The sequence below is a fragment of the Manis javanica genome, chromosome 4 (genome assembly GCF_040802235.1).
Source record: "Manis javanica isolate MJ-LG chromosome 4, MJ_LKY, whole genome shotgun sequence".
Taxonomy (NCBI): domain Eukaryota; kingdom Metazoa; phylum Chordata; class Mammalia; order Pholidota; family Manidae; genus Manis; species Manis javanica.
This window is the reverse complement of record NC_133159.1, coordinates 161,068,137-161,081,545: the sequence shown is the minus strand read 5'-3', so window position 1 is coordinate 161,081,545 and position 13,409 is coordinate 161,068,137. Positions and strand designations below refer to the sequence as shown.

The window sequence follows — 13,409 nt, the reverse complement described above, 5'->3', positions numbered from 1 at the left end:
GCTGCCCCGGGACGCGCGGGCTCGGGACTCACCCGCCGCGCACCTCGGGAACCGCGAATCCGGATGCGGCCCCGCTCAGGTCCGGAGCGCCCTACAGGTAGGCGTCGGCACTGCCCGGGGACTGCTCTCCTGGCTCCCGGTGCCGGACGGACGCGCCGCTGGGGCCAAGCGCCCGAGGGGGCCCGCGCGCGGGGCGGGGGGCAGGTGGCCTGTAGGACGGCGGGCAGCGGCGGTGGGGAGACAAGAACCGCAGCTAGCGGGAAACCGAGGCTGGGCGGGGCACAACAAGGTGATGGTAAGAAGGACTTTCCAGCTCCGGGTACGGGAAGGGAGGCTGGAACCACAGGGCAGAGAGGGTGAGACCCCCACCCTAAGGAGGCGACCATTCACTAGAGACCCACCAAATAACCCACCTTCTTCCCCAAAGAGTTTAGAGAATCCCCAAATCATTCCACCCTTATCAGCCCCAGGGATAGGATAGAATGGAAGGGATGGGGGGAGGGAGAACTATTGTCTTCTTGGGGGTTCAAAGAGCTCACTTGCCACCCCCACCCCTCCCTCTCCTCATTCACGGTCATTGGAGGCCTTCCTGCCCTGCCCCTCCCCCTCCGAGCAGAGTGCCTCATCTCAGCAATGGGCACAGGTTGGGCCCTCCTGGCCTGCCTCCCACCCCCAATTCTCAAACAGTTCCTGACCTCCCCACCCTCCTCCCTCTGGCTCCCAGGGCGCATTCCCCCTGTCAGGGCTTGGACGTGCTGATGGTGGGGCCACCATGGGCAGGCAGTGGGGTTTAGGGAAGCTGCTGCACAGTCCTGGGCAGGGACAGCAGACTGCTTGGCCCTGGTGTGCGAAGGAGGGGTGCATGGGGAACAGGGATCTCCTGCATGACCGGTCAGGTTTCCTAGGCCTTGCATGGTCGCAGAGGGTAGAAAACGGGCTACTAAAGCTAGTACTCCCTTCCTAGCTGCACCACAATACCACCTTAGAGGAAGATGCTCTGTTTTGCCACTGTGGACCCTGCAAGGAGGGATGCAGGTTAGATAGCAAGAAGGACTTCCTTCCTGAGGGTGGCTTGAGGGTCTCTGGGGAAGTCTTACTGCCTAGGAGAGGCAGCTCCTATCTTTGGGGTTGTGAGGAGGACACCCAGCAATAAGGGGGCGAGGACAGAGAAGACTGGGGGAGGGGAAGTGGTGGGGGATGGTGACCTTATCTCTGGACCATCTTTCTCTCTCACCTCCCATGCCCTCTCTCTCCCTTCCTGGGAGCTGGAGTGTTGACTTTCAGCACCTCTTAGTCAGCTTACTACTAAAATCCCCAGCACCCAGCAGTCCCCAGGGTTAGGTGACAGGCTTCCTCTGTCACCACTTTGAATGGGAAGACAGACATGGCTGCCTAGTTTGCCAAATGGAACCCCCCCCACCCCAGCTGTTGCCCAGTCCCAGGGTCTCCTGCTTTGGCAAAGCAGAGATGTGTGGGCTGGGGGTTGGCATGGCCGGCCCCCGCAGGCCATCCTATTTCTCTAGGTGGGGGTCTCTGCCTTCTCTGGGGATTCTTGGGTATGACCCTAGTGGCCTCAGCTCTCTGGGCCCATGGGATGGCTGGGGTGGGTGTCACTGAAGTGGGTCATTTCCCTTTTCCTACACTAAGGTGTCAGCCTTGGGCAAGGGGAGGTGACAAAGCAGAGAGACTGACATGCTCAGGGGTGGCTCCTTGGGGAAATCGAGGGGGGCAGCCAGTCCCAGAGGGCTCACACTCTACTAAGACAAGAATAGACAAGACCTCTTTCTTCCAGACACTTCTCTCTGCAGCTGAGTTGGGATCCCACACTCCTGCTCATGACCCTGTGAGTGGCTGGGGTGGGGGCTGCCAGGGTGCACACCCCCTCCCCCTGTATCACAGATGTGAGAGAGCTGGCCCTCCTCACCTGCCTCTCTTTTTTACTCTGAGCCTCAGTTTCCTCATTTGTAAAGCTTCACAGGGTTGAAATGAAGGTTAATGAGGGCCATGTGCCTACAGTGCCCAGAAGGCAGCGGGCACTCCCCACGAGCAGTTCTTTCTCCATACCCACCCCTCCTTCCTCCGGCAGCTGAAGCAGACAAATACAACTTGGCCTCCTCCCACCCCCACTGTAGAGGCAGCTGTCCTGTGTTGCCACTACAACACTGCCTGCGAAGGACCCAAGAGATGACCCCAGGCCAACCCCCTCTCTTTAAAGATGGGAAACCGAAGCCCAGAGAGGCAGGACTGACCCAAGGTTGGCCAGCCAGCCAGGCTCCCTTCTCAGAGGCAGGGCCTGGGACCTGGCTGAGGGACGCAGGAGGGTAGATGGATGACAGATGTGGGGGAAAATACCAGAGTGTAATTGGGCTCATTAAGGGTTTGGTGAGGGAGCCCTTCATGCCCTGCCAAAGGCTGGGGACAGGTCTAGAACCTTCCTCTCCATTAACACTTTGGCAAAGGCAGCTCTTTCCTGAGGACTCCGTTCCCCAGGCTGGGGCTGAAACAACCCCTGCCCTGCATTTTTTGGCCTCCGTGGTCCATTTCCCTCCAGCCCTCTTTGGATAGGCAGGCAGAGAACTCCACTGCACCCCAGTGTCCAAGGACCCCTCTGAAACTCAGGGTCCTGAAGTCCATTTGTAATTCACAGTAAGTGGTGGAGATGGTGTGCTAGCACCCAGGGGCCCTGCCTTACTCCCTTCATTTTCCTACAGCTCCAGCTCCATATGGACAGACACACAGACAGGCAGACAACAACCCTGGCTTCCATCAGCTCTCCAGCTTCGGTGTGAGGCTGCCTCTAAGTGGGTGGCTCCCTCCTGTAGTCAATCCCAGCACCCGCTGCTGCAGCCTCAGCCCATCTCTCAGGAAAGATGAGAACCTAGGAGCTTTACCCCTTTCCCGTGCAAGTCACACACAGATAGACACCCGGACACATGCGTGCTCTTTCTGCTTTCACCTTGTCTTCTCAAGTTCAATCTCCCCCTTTCTTCACAGCCCTTCCTCCCAGCCTCTCTGGCTCTGGCCCTGACTCTTCCTGCTCACAGTGTGGCACCTCCCTGCCTGGCATCCAGCCTATTAGGGATTGGGCGTCCCGGAGCCTCCCCGGGAGCCCTTCTGTGAATCTGTAACCTCCCCCTCCCCACCCAGCAGTTCAACCCAGGGCTTGGCAGGCTTTAAGAAGAGGTGGGATAGGGCAGTGGTTAAGGATTTGGGCTCTGGAGTCAGACAAGTGTAGGTACAGGTCTGGCCGTGAAACTTCTCAAAGACTGTTCTCTAATCTACAGAATGGGATAATGGGTTAATAATAGTGCCCACCTCATGGGGTTGTTGTGAAACTTAAAAATGATTCTGTGTTTAAAGCACCTGGCATACAGTAAACTCTCAATAAATGGGATTGTAATTATAAGAAGAGGTGGCCTAGGAAGCTGGATGCTAGGGAGGGAGGGAGGGAAGCTTCTAGAAGCAACTCTTGTACTCTTTCATGTCCTTGGAAGCAAGTCCACTCCCCTGCTCTGGAGCTCAATTTTCTCTTCTCTTGAAGACAACTTGTGGATGGAGTCCTGTTCAAGTGTAGGTCCAGCTAGGGTGAGTCATGCTGCCTCTGAATAGGGGCCAGGGCAGGGGGTGCTAACCTGTTGAAGATCTGAACAGAGGTTAGACAGACATGTGTCTGCCCTAAAAATTGCCCACCCCTCCAAGTTTTCTGGCTGGGAGTCATAGCTTAGCTGGAGCAGGATAGCTCCTGAGGGGACAGCTGGGAAGGCTGGGCCAGGCAGGGCAGGCTGCAGCAGACCCAGCAGTCCGGCTGGGGGACACAATTAGTCCCGGAATCCAGGCAGGCCCTGTGAGCCCACAGGCTGTATATCACGGTGGTTTAATCAGCCCCGTGGCAGATATTTGTCTGCTCTCTTGGGCCATGTCCTCAGCCTGCATGTCATAAATTGCACTGAGATTTCAAAATCACCTTTTCCCCTTGCTGACAGGGCAGGCGGTTCTACTTGGCATGGCCAGGAAAATCACATTCCCCTGAAGCCTCTTCCCTTTACAAGTAGGACCCTTCCCCCAACACTTGCACCTGGTGCTTTCTTTCTGCTGGGAGAGGAGGAGAGATTTGTAAAGGGAGGAGAACAGCTTTGATGACTTTCACCTAGAGACGAGCTGGTGCAGAATGCTGGTGAGGACTCCGTGCAGCCTCAGGGGGGGTATTCTCACAAGGTGGTCGGGGTGACCTTCCAAAGTGGGCGGAGCTGTGCCCGGCCCCCAGATATGGTGCCCAGGAAGGTGGCATGGCAGAGAGAAATGTGGACGAGTCCGGTCGTATTGCCTCGAGGGGTACTGAGTGCCTTTCATCTTCTGGCTGGATGCTCATTGCGCCACCTGGAGGCTATCGCTGGTACTTCACCCCAGCCACCCTGGCTGCAGGGTTGGGGTCCTCAAACCACCTGACCACACAGGGTTCAGACCCATGGTGCATTAGTTTAATAGGGCTGCCGTAACAAAGTACTACAAACCAGGTGGCCTAAACAACTGTGAGGAGTGTATTGTCTCACAATTCTGGAGGCTAGAAGTCATCAGGGTTCCTTCAGAGGGCTGCGAGGGAATCCTTTACCTAGCTTCCACTGGTTTGCTAGCAATCTCTGGCAATCCTTGGTTTGTAGAAGCATCACCAGATCTCTGCCTTCATCTTCACATGATATTCTCCCTGTAGCCATGACTGTGTCCAAATTTCCCCCTTTATAAGACTACCAGTCATGTTTAATTAGGAGCCCACCCCATTTCAGTATGGCCTAATCTTAACCTGATTATATCTGCAGCAACCCCCTTTCCAAATTAGCTCATATTCTGAAGTGCTAGGGGTTATGATTTCAACATAGAGGTTTGGAGGGAGGGCACAATTCAGCCCGTACCACACAGGTCTCAGTGACAATCTCATTCCATGATATAGGCACAGGGCATCCACACCATGACACAGCTACACTGTGACGTGCACACAGACTGAGTAACACAGATGGATTCACCTCAACAGATGGGATAACAGAGACACTGACAGTGACCCAGGTATATTATGACAGGCACTCAAGGTGACAGATAAGGTGACTCCACTCATATGCTGCAAAACAGACAAATGGCAGATTAGTAACACAACTGACTTACGGTGCACTGAGATGTGTTTTATATAGATCAGCTCATCTCCCTCACAATGTGCTTGTGATTTAGGACCTGTTACTTGCCACCCCCATTTTACAGATATACAGATGAGGGGACTGAGGTTCAGGTCACACAGCCAGTAAGTAACAGAGCTGAGATTTGAACCCAAGTGTGAGTCAATACAGAGCCCGTGCTCTTAAACTCTGTGCCCCCCTGTTCCATTCACATGTAATCACCACACATGTAATGACAGACCCATTATGTGGGACCACTGCCCACAAAAATGACAAGCAGCTTACTGAGAGCCAGGGGGAAGGGGCCAAGGACTGAAGACAGAGTTCTTGGCTGTGGCCTGAAAAAATTAATCTTCTTTGTTCAGATGTGGGCTCCATCACTGGATGTGAGGCCTTGTGAGAATATTATGGCATCACTTGACTTTCCTTGGTCTGATCTGCAAAATGAGCATGAGCCTAAAGACGCAGGAAATGCCCTTGGGGGGAAGCACTAGTCTGCTTGGGCTGTCATAACAAAGTACATAGACTATGAGTGGTTTCAAAACCAGACTTATTTTCTAACAATTCAGGAAACTAGAAGTTCAAGACTGAGGTGTCAGCAGGGTTGGTTTCCTCTGAGGCCTCCCTCATTGGCTTGCAAATGCCCAGTCTTCTTTTTTTTTATTTTAATTTTTTAATTAAGGTATCATTGATATACATTCCTATGAAGGTTTCATAAGAAAAACAATGTGATTACTACATTCACCCATATTATCAAGTCCTCCCCATACCCCACTGCAGTCACTATCCATCAGTGTAGTAAGATGCCACAAAGTCACCACTTGTCTTCTCTGTGTTACACTGTCTTCCCCATGATCCCCCCACACCATGTATGATGCCCAGTCTTGTATCTTAACATGGTCTTTCCTCTGTAAGCATCTATGTCCAAATTTCCTCTTCTAATGACCTCAGCCATAGTGGGTTAGGGGCCCAAAGACCTCATCTTAATCACCTCTTTAAAGACCCTCTCTTCAAATACAGACATATTCTGAGGTTTTAGGAGTTAGGACTTCCACCTATGAGTGTGGGGGAGGGGAGTGCAGTTCACCCCAAACAAGAGAGGTGGGCTCAGTCATGCCTTAAAGCCTTGGGAGTCCCTGCGTCTGAGGGGACAGACACATTCTTTGGCCTCAGGAATTCTCTGTCCTGATGAGGGAAACACAGACCCTGCCTTCAGGAAGCTCCCAGCCTGAAGCAGAGGCAAGGAGTGTGCACACAAATGCAGGAAGTGAAAATCACTGCAGGTCACCGCAGGTCAGCCTTAGTAGAAAGCTGACAGCCCCAGGGCAGAGCCGGTTAGAGGCAGAGGAGTCAGGCAGGAAAGTTTCAGAGAAGTGAGTTGGAAAAGAAATACTGTCTGTGGAAGAAGAGGGGCCTAACGGAATGGTGTGCATGCTGTAGGGCCTAGAGTGTGTGTCGGTGGGGGGGTGCTGTGTTCAGCAGACTCAGGCTGCAGGGCCCAGGTTGCTACTGAAAATGTCAAATGTTGCCACAGCCTGGGTGGCCAAGGCAGCAGCAGGCATCTGAAGCCACACAGGTCAGGGGTGGGGATGGCTTCACACACTGTCACCATTTATGAATGTCACCCTGTTGGGCACTGGGCACTGGGAGGCTGGATTTCTGCAACTGGCCCCCTGGCCACATGGCTGCCTGTCACAGGACTCTCAGCACCTGCTGCAGGCATGAGAACTGGGCTCTGGCTTCCCCAAATGTGACTTTACTAGCCTCACTGCTGCCTGTCCCTCCCTGCCACCTGGTCTCCAGGACCAGTCTCCCTCTCTGAGCTTCACCGAGTTCCCATATGTCAGCCTCCCAATGTAGACATTTGTGACATTTTGCCACATATTCCCATATTTAAATGCTGCTCTGTTTGAAATAGACCCCATTATGCTCCCTTCTGCCATCCTTGGGTTGGGGTTCTCCAAAAGCTGGGGAGTTGGGACTGGGATATAGGGCTCAGGCAGCTTGGGGCTCTCAAGAGGGGACATTTGCTCCCTTTGTTTATTTGTCTCCCTCTCTGCTCAGGTATGAAGCGGCCACTGAGCCCATCTCCCCCAGGTGAGAAGGAACCCCCCATATCTGGAGCTGCTGAGTGCCCCCCTCGGCCCCCAGAGCCCCCAAAGCCCAAGCGGGAAAGAAAACGGCCATCCTACACACTCTGTGACGTCTGCAACATCCAGCTGAACTCGGCAGCCCAGGCGCAGGTGCACCGTGGGGGGCGGGCCCACCAGAGGCGGCTTCGGCAGCTCAGCCTGGGAAAGACCCCTGCAGGGCCAGGTCAGTGTGGAGGGGCACTGCTCCCCAAACTTGGTTCTGGGGCTCTGGCTCTGTGGCTTCTCCGTGGAGCCTTTGGGTCTAGGGTGTCCTCCATGGGGTCTCAGGGTCTGAAGTCTCCCCGATGCCATCAAGTTTTGTTTTGCATCTGGACAACCCTCTACAGAATCTCTCAGGATCTGAGGGTCTTCAGGTCTGAGGACTTCTGATGACTTTTGGGGTCTGGGAGCTCTCCCTGTGGGGCCTTTTGGGACCAGGATCCCTAAGTAGCATTTCTCCAGTCTAGAGCCCCTGGCAGGAATAGTCTTTTGGACAAGGGTGTCGCCTGAGGGTATCCTGGTCTCCTTCTCTGGTCTCCGAAGGCCAGGATCAGCAAGGTGCAGGACACTCCAGAGGAGGGAGAGGTGGATGGAAGAAGCACCTCTTCCTTTGGCTGCTAGACTCCTGGCCAGGATTTCTGTCTCTCCCCAGCTGGGGTGATTTTGCAGAGGGTTGGCTGCAAGCACTGAGGGACTGCTGGCTGCCAGGCAGATTTCTGGGGGAAATGGGTGAATACGTTCATGAGTGTGATTCCAGCTGACAGGCACATAGGGGCCATGGGGTAAATGAAAGGCGGTCTCCTAGCTGGCAGGGGAAACAGGTTCAGAACGAAGCCCATTATGGGAGGTGGGAAGGGCTGGACCTCCCGCCTGGTTCTTGGGGGCATCTGCTGGAAACCTCTGCAGCCCAGGTTGGCAGCTTTGCCAGATGGCTATGCCCTGGACTCTGAACTGGGCTGCCTATTCTTTGGTGAATATTCATGGGCACCTCCTGTGCTCCCCCCACTGCACTGGGGACTGTTGGCAAATAAATTCCAGTCTCACTCCTCACCACCCCACTCCAAGACTGAGTCTGTCCTTCGCTCGGAAACAGACTGAAAAGAGCAGATGAGTGTTGTGGGTACCACATGGGACATACCACCAGGGGTACAAAGGAGAAAGGGCCATTATATCTGGGGACACCCGGAAAGGCCTTCTGAAGGAGCAGGGAAGGGCTGAGCCTGGGAGGGGCCAGGGGGAGAAGGGACACTGTGGGCAGTGGTCACTGCAGAAGCAAAGACAGGGAATGTCCTGATGGCCAGTACCAACAACGCCTCGGAACACCTGGAGCTGGACTTCGAGGGTGTGATCTGAGTTGGAGTGTATCTGACTGTATGGGTGTTTCTGGACTGTGTGTGTGTGTGTGTGTGGCAATAATATTCAAGATCTAGTCTCTTATCTTTCAAACATATTATACAGTATTGTTAATTATAGTCATCCTGCTGTGCATCTGACCCCCAGATCTTATTTATCTTATAGCTGGGAGTTTGTGCCCTGAGCCCTTTGACCAACGTCTCCCTAACACCCCCAGCCCTGAGCCCCTGGAAACCACCATTCTACACTCTATTTCTATGAGTCCTGCTTTTTTAGATTCTGAATATAAATGAGAATGTACAGTATTTGTCTGAGAATTCATATTTTTAAAAGGTGGCGTATTTGCCCATCCAGAAAGAGCTGTCCGAATATCTCACAAGGAGATGAGTTTGTCCAAGATAATAACAGGCTTCATAGAGGTGGGCACAGGGTACTTTGAGAAGTCAGAGGGCGAGGTAAATTGACAGAAGTCAGGAAGGCTCCAGAGATGGGACACTGATGGTGGATCTTGGAGATGGAAAGGGAATCCCAGGCAGGGAGACAGCTGGGGCAGACGCCGTGAAGCCCGAGGCTCAGGAGCAGTGGGGGCCACGCAGGTGTGGTGGGCCTCGTGGCCAGGCTGGGCATTTGGCCTTTGTCCCAAAGCATCATGTGCCACTGAAGGGTTTAGAGCAGGAGTAGTTAGTGTTTTTAGATGTCTCCAGTCAGTGGGGAGAGCAAGACTTGGGGGTACATGAGAAGGAAGCGGGGTGGGATGGAGGAGATAGATTCTGGGGCCTTTTCTGAAGCAGAACTGGCAGGATGGGATGTGGGGGCCGAGGGGAATGCAGGTACCAAGGATGAGTCTAACTTAGGCAATGCCATGATGGACAGTTCTGTTATTAGAAAGGGGGGGCGCCAAGCAAGAAGCAGGGCTGGAGGGAAGGTTGTGTCAGGAAGGCTGGTCCTGTGGCCTGAGGATTTTGTCCTGCCCTGCCCCCTCTCGCACGGCCTTTCAGGCCTTGCTTCCAGGCAGTGGCCCTCCTTCTTCCCCTTCCCTGCCCATGGTGCCAATGTAGAGAGAGCAGATGGGGTGTGAGGAAAGAAGACCACAGCGCCAGGTACAGGCTACCCAAGGGGATGGGGACCCCCTCACATGGCTTCCTTCTCTTCACAGTCCTCACCCCTGAGGACTGGGTAGGTTTGCAAGTCACCAGGAGACATGATGCCTGGTATTCCTCCCCAGATTATTAAATGGGACCTGGTAAGTCATCGTTCCTCCATTTATCCACCGCCTTGCCCCCCAGTCCTATGCAGGCCCTGTGCAGGATGTCAGGATTCCGCACTGAGCAGTGCACGGTGCCTTCCTCCGGGCACTCATGGTCTAGACAGGGAGACAGCCATGGGTCAGGCCTTTACAGCGCCTGATAAAAGGAGTGCCCGGCATTGTGGGTTGTGCTCAGGTCAGGGCAGGGATGAAGGGTCCTCAGATTTCTGGGAAGCCTGGAATTCTGGGGTTCCAGCTGGAGGATCTGTTCTCCATTAGCCCGCTGTCTCTGAGCCTACTCCAGCCCATGACCCCCCATGGAGTTCCATCTTCTCAGCTCTCTGAGAACTGGGAATAGACAAGCAGACCCCAGCAAGAGGATGCTAGCCATTGTCCCTGGGCTGGGGCTCAGGGGTGAGGGACCTCAGCCATGCTGAAGGCCTCTCCCAGCCCATGGGAGGGGCTGGCTGGAGCAGAGAGCCCTTCTGGGAGGCTGAGTGGGGCGGCCTTCAGCCTCGCAAATGGAGAGCACTTCCTACTTTCAGGAGGCTTGAGGCAATTGTGAGGAGCCCTTAACACACTTTCTTCCCAGGCACTGAGGTTTCCATCCTCTGGCGCCTAGGAGGATGCTGAGGGCGTGGGGCTGGGGCAGCCCAGCCATGCCCCTTTGTGGCTCCCACTCTGGGAGGCCTCCTGGAACTGTCACTTTTATTAGGGGTCTTTGGGGCTGGCAGCTTACACAGTGACAGGCTGTCACAGGCAGTGAGGCGTGACCCTCTCCTGCTCCTGTCCCTGAGGCCATCAATCCATAGGAGGGGTTCGGGGAGGCTCTTCCCTCTCTGAGCTCCCTCTCAACACCTCCTTACTTAACCACACCCAGCTCCCAGCCTGGAGGGCACCAGGACCACCTGGGAGGGGACATGGGATGGGGAAACAGCAGGTACCCCACACTTCCTCCTCCAGGTATGTCCTAAACTCCTCTGCCCACCCTCCCCATTGCCTCCCGCACAACAGGCCCTTTCATTCTTCAGGAATGTGTCTGGAGACATCTTTCACCCCCTCGGCCTTTCCACGGGGTGTAGGCACCAGAAACCCCCACCCCAGTAAGGCTGAACTCAATGACCCTATTGACCGTCTCACACACACACACACACACACACACACACACACACACACACACACACACACACAACCCTAAACAATTTTAGGTAGTTCTTGAACATCTGCAGAGAGAAATATTTGCTGGCTCAACCCTCCTAACTCCAACCTCCAGTATGAATGCTGGGCCAGCGCAGGGCACAGGGGACACCCAAGCAAGGAGCTGTGACCTACCCCTAGTGCCAAGCTGAGCATCTGTGTAGGAGCTAAACTGTTAGCAAAGCACTTGTCATGCAGCACGGCATTCCCTCCTCACCCAGGCTTCGCAGGCACAGCCGATGGCCTTCAGTCTTCACTTTACAAACTGGGATACTGGAGCTCATACCCAAGGCTACACAGCTGAGTTCAGATCCCAGTGTATCTGATCTCACCTGCCCTCCTCCACTTGCTGCTAAGGAGAACAACATATATTAAGAGAGACTGAGCCTGCAGTGTTTTAGCAGGAGGATGGCCCAGGAGGCATGGCCCTCAGAAGGCGCTGGCTCCCAGAACAGACCCATTTCACAAGACAGGACCCACGGCCTCTCTGCTCTGTGTCTTTGTGTCCTCAAGTGAAAAATGGGGAGATGCCAGCCATTTCCCACTCTTTCTGGGCTGGCCCCTAAAATCAATTGGTCCCTCCCTCTATCTCCTGGCAGGACTGATCCAGCCATCCAATTCAGTGCCTACTCCCAACCACCAACATCCATTGCAACCTAGCACCAGAGCCTAGAAGGGGATTTCGGAAATGCCTTAAGCTCTGGCTTATAGAAATGGCCAAAGGGGCCTTGGGTGGGGAGTGCAGGGAATACACGAAGGGGACAGGAAAACAGAGATGTAATGAGACCATAATGGATTTCAGGGCAAAGACAGCTGGGGCTGCACCAGACATTCCTGTGCTTCTGTGGGTGGGGAGGGATCAGAGTGGCAGGTGGAGGCTGTCCTGTGCTCGGGGCCTCAGATCTCCCCTAGCTCCTGTTCTAATAGGTCCCTCAGCTCCTCTCCAAGTCTTGGACTGCAGAGCCTCTGGCTGCATTCTGAGCCCCAGAGTTCAAAGACCTTGAGCTCGGGTCATGCCTGAGTCACTGGCTTGGTGAGCTCCTCACCCCTCCCCACAGATGGATTAATTTCAGTCCCATCAGGAGGCCCCGGAAGCCCTCCAGCCTGTCCCCCCATCACTGCAGTGTCTCCCTGGTTGCTGGTTTCCCCTCCGTGTCCCCCACCCTATCCTGAGGCCTTTGAGGCATGTTTCAGAGTACTGTGCTCCCCCAGGGCCAGGAGATGTTCTTGTAGTCCGACCAGTGCCTTCGGCTACTCTTCTCCATCAATGGCAGGTGACAGAAGTGCCCCTCCCTCTCCCAGGCCAGCCATCAGGCCCCCTCCCCCAGGTGTAAACCTGCCCATCAGCATCCTCCGCCACTCAGGGACCACCAGGAAAGGCAGGGCTGGGCAGTGAATTAGGGGGCTTAGCTCAGCTCTCTGCCCCAAAGAGGACAAAACTCCATCTGTGTCTGAATGGGTTCATTAGCTCTGGGCTTGAGTTTCCTTCCTCCCCCAACGCCAGCAAGTCCTGCCCCCCAGAGCCTCTTCCTAACAAACCTGTTCTCAGGAGCTGCTGCCGACTCCTCCCCAGAACTTTGCTGCCAGCAGGCTGGGCTGGGGTACTGGCCGCTCAGAGATTACAGGTTATTGTCTGCTGGAGACAGGATGCTGAGGGCATGGGGGGCTAGTGGGGGGACCCAGGCTTGGAATGTGAGACCGCATCCAGCTGTGGGTTGGCTGTCTCCTCTCCCCCATTCCACCCCCTCCCAGCCACCAGGTGCTCAGGTGAGTAGAGAGCAGCCAGTTTTCAGGAAGAGGAGGGGGACTTAAGGAGTAAATGGAGGAGACAGAAAGGGGTAGAAAAGGAGCGTGGTCAGCAGAGGGGTGTCAGGTGCTCTGGCCGATCAGATGACCACGCCCCCTTTCTGGCATGACCCAGGTAGCAGGTCCCCAGCCCAAGTACTGGACTACGAGGGGCAAGCCTGGGCTCCCTCGCCCACCACCATGGTTAATGCTGTAGCACCCCTCCGAGCCTGTTTCCCCTAAGAGGGAAATATAAGGGGATGATGGACAGAGGATGAGAAAGTGTGGACAGGAGAATGGGGCTCTTACAGCAGCAAGCCCTGAAGCAGTGCTTCAAAGTTCAGCAGCAAGAACTTTCTGGCAGCACCTCCTTCCCAGAGGTCTCTGTGGAACTCTCTGCTCCAATAACAGAGGTGCTAGGCAGGGAGTGTGCGGATGTCAGGGGAGTGGAAGCCCCCTGATGCCCTCCCCCATCCCTAGTCTCTGCTTTGGTCCCCTCTTCTACTACCCTTGGTGAAGCAAGTGTCCTGGTCT

The 13,409-nt window shown here is 54.8% G+C and overlaps 1 protein-coding gene across 7 annotated transcripts in view; it reads left to right on the top strand.

Moving 5' to 3' along the window:
• The window catches only part of ZNF385C (zinc finger protein 385C), a 49,252-nt gene that overhangs the window by 15,474 nt on the left and 20,369 nt on the right, over positions 1–13,409 (top strand). For 5 of the 7 annotated variants that reach the window (XM_037019769.2, XM_073235596.1, XM_073235595.1 and 2 more), the window contains exons 1-2: positions 1–97; positions 7,227–7,478. In XM_037019769.2, coding sequence (XP_036875664.2) covers positions 64–97; positions 7,227–7,478 — 286 coding nt within the window. In that variant the 5' untranslated portion in view covers positions 1–63. Of the gene's footprint in view, positions 98–156; positions 296–7,226; positions 7,479–13,409 lie in introns of those variants that run through there. The other 2 variants (XM_037019771.2, XM_017646807.3) reach the window with 2 other exon arrangements.